The following is a 10403-nucleotide window of genomic DNA, read 5'->3' as shown; positions in this document are numbered from 1 at the left end:
ATTTGGTGCGGGCATATATCCAGAAGGTGCAGATGGCGCGGACACATATCCTGATTGTGAGATCAGACGATACGAATTACGTTGTCTGCTTGGGGGGGGGGGGGGGAATGGTGCAGGTATGTGTCTCCTCATGTCCAATGTTGACGGTGCCGACTCGCCTTTTGCGAGAAAAGACCGTACGTCCTACTCGGATTTGAACCGAGTTCGTCACGGTGACAAGCTCGCATTTACCAATGTCGCTATGGATCGTACTGTGTCAGTATATGATACTATAACGGTATTTTTGTTGCAAACATATGAGGGCACGGATCTAAGAACTCGCTTTGCGCTCGAAATCGTGTAAAAATATTGTCCAAACGTCTCAGAGCATGAAAATTTTGAAAGTTGCAATTAGTTTTTTTAAATATAGACTTGTAGAGAATGACGAGACGGAACTTTTTTCTATTTGCAGTTTTTTTGTTCGATGCTTATTTTTAATAATAAAAATAAAAAAGTGAAAAATTTTTATCCCCAAATTCAATAAAATTTTAAGATATAAATCGTCGTAATTTGGCCAAATTTTGTTGAAATTGTTTGAAATTTGGTATATGCATGCAGTATAGTCTAGCGATGCCTACAAAACAATAAAAATGCTAAAAATCGCCTATTGTTTAATAATAATTAATTGCAAATTGAGGCCAATGGGTAACTACGTTTTTTTAGTTTTGCTGACAAAAAGTATCGAGGGAACTTGAAATTTGAAACAACTTCCAGTGAGACATTTGTTCCTCTCTATTGAAGGAAGATTTCTAGAAATTTTCAGATCGATTCATTGAAAATTTGCGGAAATATGCATTTTATAAAAAAACATGCGACGCCGCCAATGATAGCTCCGTGAGCGCTGAGCACCATCAGGCAGCGTACTCGCCGTTCGGTTTTCAAGGACTCGATTTTATAATGATTTTTTAATAGTTATACATTTGAACAATCGCTCACTCTCCACGAAATATCGAAATGATGAACTATTATTTATACGGTTTCTTAATTAAATACTTTTATTATTATTATTTTGAAATATTTCACATACACTCCAGAGACGCGGTCTCTAGGACGGTAATAATTTAACAAATAACAATAGAGTTGTAAGAAATCATTATAAAATCGAATCCTGGAAAGTTGAACGGCGAGTACGCTGCTTGATGGTGTTCAGCGCTCACAGAGTTATCATTAGCGGCGTTGCATGTTTTCTTATAAAATACATATTTCCGCAAATTTTCAATGAATCGATCTGAAAGTTTCCAGAAATCTTCCTTCAATAGAGAGGAACAAATGTCTCACTGGAAGTTGTTTCAAATTTTAAGTTCCCTCGATACTTTTTGTCAGTAAAACTAAAAAAACGTAGTTACCCATTGGCCTCAATTTGCAATTAATTATTATTAAACAATAGGCGATTTTCAGCTTTTTATTGTTTTGTAGGCATCGCTAGACTATACTGCATGCGTATACCAAATTTCAAACAATTTCAACAAAATTTGGCCAAATTACGACGATTTATATCTTAAAATTTTATTGAATTTGGGGATAAAAATTTTTCACTTTTTTATTTTTATTATTAAAAATAAGCATCGAACAAAAAAACTGCAAATAGAAAAAAGTTCCGTCTCGTCATTCTCTACAGTCTATATTTAAAAAAATTAATTTTGCAACTTTCAAAATTTTCATGCTCTGAGACGTTTGGACAATACTTTTACACGATTTCGAGCGCAGAGCAAGTTCTTTGATCCGCGGCCTTATATAATAACAAATGCTAAAAATTATCTTATTTGTGTCGTATTTGGTGTCATTTCATAAATCAAAAACTAAATATACATAAATAATATTTTCATAACATACTTAATTAATTATTATCTGATTGATATCGTGTTTGGTATCAGTTTAATCATAAAAATCTTATTAATTCATAACAATAATTTTTTAATTGATAATATACAAAGTAAAGGTTTGTGTTATAATTAAAATTTTATAATAATTACAGATATAAATATATAGATAAAGAAATCCTCGCGACATATCTGCTGGTCGGGCCGGCCCTTTATGCCCTATCTACACCGAAGGATTATCCTGCTTGTGGCTCATCCGATCACTTTTGCCTTCAGTGTGATTTTCAATGTGTTTCAATGCGTCTACATTACTCGCTCGGATGAGCCACAAGCAGGATCATCCTTCGGTGTAGATAGGGCATTACGCGCCGTAACAAATGCAGTAATACATTACGAGTGCGCGAATTCCAGTGGATATATATTTTTGTGAATTTATATATATTTGAGAAAAAAATATTTAAGAAATTAAAAAAGAATAGAAATCTCATTCTCTTTCAATTTATTCTCAAATATATACAAATTTACAAAGATACATGTCCATTGAGGTCCGCGCGCTCGTAATGTATTATTGCATTTGCTACGGCGCGTAATGGGTCGGCCCGACCGGAAGATATGTCGCGAGGATTTCTTCATCTATATATTTATATCTGTAATTATTATAAAATTTTAATTATAAAACAAATCTTTACTTTGTATTTCATCAATTAAAAAATTATTGTTATGAATTAATAAGATTTTTATGATTAAACTGATACCAAACACAATATCAATCGGATAATTTTTAATTAAATATGTTATAAAAATATTATTTATGTATATTTAGTTTTTGATTTATGAAACTGCATTTGCTACGGCGCGTGAGGGGCAGCCCAGCCCGGCTGCCTTACAAGAAAAACTTCGGTAATGCAACAAATGCAACGCGTATGTAGCGCAGTCGCACGCGCGCGCGCGTAAAATAAATATGTGTGTGTGTGTGTGTGTGTATGTGTGTGTGTGTATGTGTATGTGTGTGTGTTCTTAGTGTCCAGCAGTGATGCAAGATTGAGCATCCTGCATCATGCGCGACATGAGGGGAAGAGCCCCCACCAAACAAGCGAGCATCGCGTCCGTGTGCGCTCGCCGTGTGAGTCGTACGTTGTTGGAACGGCGAGTGCACATGGACGCGATGCTCGCTTGTGTGGTGCCGCCATGGTGGAGGCTCTTCCCCTCATGTCGCGCATGATGCAGAATGCTGAATCTTGCATCACTGGTGTCCAGAAATAGTGAAGCCGAGAGACGCGATGAGTAAACGATGTAAGTATTTATATATATATATATATCAACTTTATAAATTTTATAAAAAGCATAATTTCTCTCTCTCTCTCTCGTTATTTCTCTCGTTCTGTCTGTCATGTAAAAATTAAAATATTTTTTTTTATTGCAGCACGAAGCGAAGGCAACTTGCCGTCAGGACGAAGGGGGACGGTGCCGACGGCACCGTCAACATCGGACACGAGGACCCCGGCGACGGTACCGGTGGTACCATCAACATCGGACACGAGGACCCCGGCGACAGTGCCGGCGGTACCATCAACATCGGACACGAGGACCCCGGCGACGGTACCGGTGGTACCATCAACATCGGACACGAGGACCCCGGCGACAGTGCCGGCGGCACCGTCAACATCGGACACGAGGACCCCGACGACGATACCGGTGGTACCGTCAACATCGGACACGAGGACCCCGGCGACAGTGCCGGCGGCACCGTCAACATCGGACACGAGGACCCCGACGACGATACCGGTGGTACCGTCAACATCGAACACGAGGACTGCGGCGACGTCGCCGTTAGCAGACAGGGCGAATATCCAGACAGGAAGAATAGGCCAAGATGTAAGAAAGGTTAGTTCTTTATGGTATTTATAGTATTATATATTTTTCTCATAAAGAAAAAATTAAAGACAAATGAGCCAAGTTATTATTACATATATTAGAGCTTTTTTTGATAAAATGATAAACAGAAACGTTTCTGCCTATATTTTCCTCTGTATAAATAGTAAAATAAATTAAACTTACATTATTATAAAAAATAAAATTATGTCGTTTGCATCCTCTATCTGCAATGGAAAATAATTTGACAAGCTTGATAAAAAGTTATGTCCAAGTTATTGTATTTCTTATTGATGATAATCATTGGAAAAATTAGATCGTCGATACTATAGAATAATAAAATAAAATATAGAAATACCAAAATTATAATATATAAAAAGAAATTATTATATTATAATTGTAATTTTTTATTGTAATTACAATTATAATATAATAATTGCTTTTTATATGTTATAATTTATGGTATTTCTATATTTTATTTTATTATTCTATAGTATCGACGATCTAATTTTTCCAATGATTAGCATCAATAAGAAATACAATAACTTGGACATAACTTTTTATCAAGCTTGTCAAATTATTTTCCATTGCAGATAGAGGATGCAAACGACATAATTTTATTTTTTATAATAATGTAAGTTTAATTTATTTTACTATTTATACAGAGGAAAATATAGGCAGAAACGTTTCTATTTATCATTTTATAAAAAAAAAATCTGTAATATATGTAATAATAACCAATTCGACTCGTTTGCTTTTTATTTTCTTTATGTGATTTGTATCAGAGCTTTATACAGAAGTTTTGTTTTATATATTTTTCTTTTTTTATCCAAATCTCTTCTGTCTTCTGTTTTTGAATAGTTACATACATGTGTGTATGTGTATCTGTGTAAAAGTACTAATATTTATATTATTTTTCAGAATATTAATGATGCGGTGCGTCAAGCAATCAATCAACAAAGAAAAAAGCAGAGGAAGTATGCCAATTTTAAACGGCACACCGCACCAGGGTACGGGCTCCAACTGGCACCATCCGGATACATGCCCGCGCCTGCATCTTCTGGATATGTGTCCGTGCTATCGGCACCTCCTGGATATATGCCCGCGCCGCCTGCACCTTCTGGATATGTGTCCGTGCCATCGGCACCTCCTGGTTATATGCCCGCGCCGCCTGCACCTTCTGGATATGCGTCCGTGCCATCGGCACCTCCTGGATATATGCCCGCGCCGCCTGCACCTTCTGGATATGCGTCTGTGCCATCGGCACCTCCTGGATATATGCCCGCGCCGCCTGCAGCTTCTGGATATGCGTCTGTGCCATCGGCACCTCCTGGATATATGCCCGCGCCGCCTGCAGCTTCTGGATATGCGTCTGTGCCATCGGCACCTCCTGGATATATGCCCGCGCCGCCTGCAGCTTCTGGATATGCGTCTGTGCCATCGGCACCTCCTGGATATATGCCCGCGCCGCCTGCAGCTTCTGGATATGCGTCTGTGCCATCGGCACCTCCTGGATATATGCCCGCGCCGCCTGCAGCTTCTGGATATGCGTCTGTGCCATCGGCACCATCCGGATACATGCCCGCGCCACCGACACTATCCGGTTATATGCCTGCGCCGCCGGCATCATTTGGATTTGTACCCGCGCCGTCCGGGGGATATTATTATTAAAAACTGTCTCAAACTTGTCATTTCGTATTATATAATTTTATGTATTTCATAAAATTTTATAAAAAAATAAAAAATAAAATAATTTTATATATTTATGTTAAATTTCTTTCCTTCCCATTCCTCTTATTATTAATTAATTTTATTTTTTTAAATTAATTTTATTTTTTTTTATTTTTTTTATAATATACTTATATCTGTGTTTTTCTAATCGCTTGTTTATTGCATATCGCTCTGTACATCAGTGCTTCATGTTCCACTCATATATCTGCCACATGTTTACTCGCGCTTCTCTCTCTCTCTCTCTCCTTCTCTCTTTCTCCTTCCCCCCTTCTCCCTGCTAATTTATAATTATAATCTTTCATTTGTATCATTATCTTTTTTCATTCGTGTGACTTTTATTTTAATTTTTATATTCTTTTATTTTTATGGTTCTCATCTTTCTATATAATAAATTTATTTATGCATTTTATTTTGCAGTATACATGAAATATACTACAAAATAAAATGCAATAAAATATGCTATAAAATTAAAAATGCATAAATTATTGTTATTTAGGCAGATGAGAACTATAAAAATAAAAACCATATAAATGATAAAAAAATAATGATACAAATGAAAGAATATAATAATCAACTTGCAGAGGGAGAGGGGAGAGAGAGAGAGAGAGAGAGAGAGAGAGAGAGAGAGAGAGAACCGTAAGTAAAAATGTAAGCAGATATGTGAGAAAAGCATGAAGTCGATGCAATTAGCGATATGTTGTAAGCGAGCACTTAGAAAGAGACAGAATAAATGTACGATAGAAAGAGAAAAGAACGAGTTTAATAGTATTAGTGCGTACACATATATATTACTCTCTCACGCAAGGATGAAATAACAAGGATAGTATTGTCTGTTCTTATCGAGTAAACAGGCAAGTTTTAGCTCCATCTGTTCTAATATTAGCCAACTAATTTATTGCTCTGTTTTACTCTCGTACCTCAATCTCGCACACACACATATGCATAAATTTTTACAGACACTAATCTTTTTTATTAGGCTTCCAAACTTACTTTTAAAAATTCACAGATATTCTTTCATATTAGACCGAAAACGGACGCTATGTCTTTCGCACAGAAAAACTGCAGAATTTTAAAGTTAAACAAATATTGACGCCACGTGCAGATAACAAAACTGTAATTTAAAATTTTTTTCTGTTTTTTACTAAATATTATAGCATCCGTTCTTCGTTATTATAAGTACTTGAATTGTGGAGAAGGATTTTTCAATCTGTATAGCTAAAAAAAAGATTAGTGTTTGTAAAAATAATGTCGGTAAAGAAGAACTGTAGGATCCCCTTAAGTGCATTTTTAAGGGCAAATAACTGAAAAAAAAAACGGTGAAAATTGATGGTTTTTTTCAAACTTGCGTAATTTTTCAAATTTTTGATTTTTTTAGCCGATTTGAGGTTCATATCGAAGAGAAACTTGTAATAAACGTAAAAATTTTTGGATTTTTGATTTTAGGCGGAAATTACGACCTCTACATGTCACGCAAGCGACATGTTCGTGCGGTGAACGTCCACGGGTTGCGGCCTACAACTGCTCTATTTTTAAATATAATGACTTAAAAAAATTTGGACATGTACTTCAGAATATATATAAAATGATCCCAAAGTTGCAAAAAAAAAAATTTTTTTTTTTACCTAAAAAAAATTCTCAAAAAAACATGAAAAATCGGGCTCCTAACGCTATGTCCCCCCTTAAAAGGCATATTTGATAAAAAGAATTCAAATAAAATAAATTGGAATCACCGATCCTTTCATCAAGTTCAAGGTCAGTTAAACATAACACAGCGAGATTATTGTATTTTCACATGTGGACGCCTAAAGGCTTAAAAATAGTGCGTGTTGATACAGACAAAACATTTTGGATAGATGAAATGCTGCCCTTTCTAATACGCTTTTATTATGAATGTATGCTTCCAGAAATTTTGGATAGCCGTCACAACAGGCATATGCCTATTAGAAATGCATTATAGATGCTAAAGAAGAAGCGTCTAGAAATAAAATTAGACACGAGCAACAAAGTAGGCAAAAAAAAATTCTAAAAAAAAAAGATATGCAAAAAAGCAAAGATGTAAAACAAAACGTTTTGCCAACAGACACAACAAACATTGCTGTTGCTCTGAATACAGAGCAAGATAGCGACTGCATCTTAGTCAGTTATTATAACAAAAGACAAATTCTGACTAAAAATAAAGTGGTGAAACGTAGAAAAATATTAAATGATATAATTCCTGCTCTTTCTGTAATAAAAGAGAATGTTCTGCCTATACAGAACTATGTCAATGTTGAATCATTAGACAGATTCTTGCTCGTCGTTAGAGAAACTTCATGTTTTGAAACGCAAAGCGTTCAGTATATACAATTCCCAGAACTTATTACAGCCAATGATACTGATAAAAGCTTACAAATCATTGGAGGGAATTGTACTAATCACTGGCGATGCATTTTCTTCGACGGCACAAAACTTCACGTGTATGACAGTATACCCGGCTGTACATATAAAAAATTGGTAACGAAGGAAAAAAATTATATTCACAAACGTTTTTCCAAAATAAACGTAAGTGACATAATTTTTGAAAAAGTGCAAACACAACCGGATGGTCTGTCTTGTGGAATTTACGCTGCTGCCTTTGCCACAGATGTAGTTTTGGGAAAAAATCCCTGTGAGGAAATGTATAGTAATGATGTAGAACTTATGAGACGTCATTTCATTACTATTTTAGAAAATAACAAATTGTCGCCTTTCTCAAGACAGTAAATTTCTTTCACTATATCACACAATTAAAAACTAATTTATTGTGATGTAGTTTGTTTTTCAAATCACTGTTATTTCAAACATGTAGCATGTGATTTGAGTAAAAAAAAAGTAGTGCACTTATTGCTAAATGTGTACATGTGTGCGTATTAACATATTTGAAAAAAGATACGTTTATATGCATGGCACACAAGTAAAAGACGGAGAGACGAAACTTTTGTTGGGCGAGACGAGAATGGACGGCGGACGGGGCCCATTCATTATCCTAAATATTTTATTTAAAAAATATAAATAAAGCTAGAGCCAAATGTAACGCGAGCTGGCAATTTTCAATAAATAAAGTCAAGCGATTAACGTGTACTGGGCCATTTTTACATGCATATTTCTTTTTTGTTAGTAATTCATTATACTAACATGTGATATGTGTTATATTATCGGATGATTTGATAATATACGACGTTCGGCGGGACATACGCGCATACATACGCGTGACGTAAAGCGGTTTTCGCTTGTTGTGTGCCTTCCTTTACCGTGGTGCTCGGATGCTGACCCGAGTTTGTATTACTGCCATGATGTAATGTACAAGACTAAATAGGCATATACTAAAAAATGTCTAATAAATTAAACTAATTGTAAGTATGAGAGGGGTTCAACTGCCTACATTCCCATTTGCCAACAGCTTCGTTTGCCCACAACATTTTGCCGACAGCTTCAATTGCCGACATTCCCGATTGCCTACAGAGCGATTGCCTACAAGCATTATTGCGCACATTTAAAAATTAAAAATACAAACGTACGTTTGCACACAAGACATTATTGCACACATACACATTGCACACATGACATTATTGCGCACATACACATTGCACACATGACATTATTGCGCACATACACATTGCACACATAATATTATTGCGCACATACACATTGCACACATAATATTAATGCGCACATTTGAAAATTAAAAATACAAACGTACGTTTGCACACAAGACATTATTGCACACATACAGATTGCACACATGACATTATTGCGCACATACACATTGCACACATAATATTATTGCGCACATTTGAAAATTAAAAATACAAACGTACGTTTGCACACAAGACATTATTGCACACATACAGATTGCACACATGACATTATTGCGCACATACACATTGCACACATAATATTATTGCACACATTTAAAAATAAAAAATACAAACGTACGTTTGCACACAAGACATTATTGCACACATATAGATTGCACACATGACATTATTGCGCACATACACATTGCACACATAATATTATTGCGCACATTTAATAATTAAAAATACAAACGTACGTTTGCACACAAAACATTATTGCACACATACAGATTGCACACATGACATTATTGCGCACATACACATTGCACACATAATATTATTGCGCACATACACATTGCACACATAATATTATTGCGCACATTTAATAATTAAAAATACAAACGTACGTTTGCACACAAGACATTATATTGCACACATGACTTTATTGCGCACATATACATAGCACACATGATCGTAAGGGACACACAAAATAAAGGAATCATATTAACACTTTGTACACAGGATATTATTGAGCACATACACATTGCGCACATATACATTGCACACATAACCATATAGCACATATACACATTGCACACATGACTTTATTGCGCACATACACATTGCACACACGACCGTAAAGCATACACAAAATAAGAAAATCATATTAACAATTTACACACAGGATATTATTGCGCACATACACATTGCACACATGACCGTAAAAAATACGCAAAATAAGAAAATTATATTAATACTTTGTACACAGGATATTATTGCGCATATGCACATTGCACACATGACCGTATTGCGCACATACACATTGCACACATGACTTTATTGCACACATACACATTGCACACACGACTGTATTGCACGCATACACATCCCAAGGAGAACAGAAAGTCAATATGATGTCGAACTGATATTATTTTGACTTTCTGTTTTACTTGGGATTGCACGCATGACTTTATTGCACACATACACATTGCACACAAGTATTACTCACATAAAATAGAAAAAATCACAACTTTGACATCAGGAGCGATTTAAATCTACAGAAAGAGAGAGAGAAAGAGAGAGAGGGAGGGAGGGAGGGAGGGAAAGATAGAGAGATCTATGCAAC

At 35.7% G+C, this 10403-nt stretch overlaps 1 protein-coding gene across 1 annotated transcript; it reads left to right on the top strand.

Annotated features, from left to right (window-relative positions):
- Positions 1-2916: 2916 nt before the first annotated feature.
- LOC136997676 (protein enabled homolog) lies at positions 2917-6709 on the top strand. The gene is made up of 3 exons (XM_067348706.1): positions 2917-3050; positions 3158-3743; positions 4653-6709. The coding sequence occupies exons 1-3, from the start codon at positions 2917-2919 to the stop codon at positions 5400-5402; spliced, it is 1470 nt and encodes a 489-aa protein (XP_067204807.1). The 3' UTR covers positions 5403-6709.
- Positions 6710-10403: the final 3694 nt, after the last annotated feature.

The sequence above is a fragment of the Linepithema humile genome, chromosome 2 (genome assembly GCF_040581485.1).
Source record: "Linepithema humile isolate Giens D197 chromosome 2, Lhum_UNIL_v1.0, whole genome shotgun sequence".
NCBI lineage: Eukaryota > Metazoa > Arthropoda > Insecta > Hymenoptera > Formicidae > Linepithema > Linepithema humile.
Note: the sequence above shows the minus strand (reverse complement) of the source record. Positions and strands in the feature narration are given on the sequence as shown.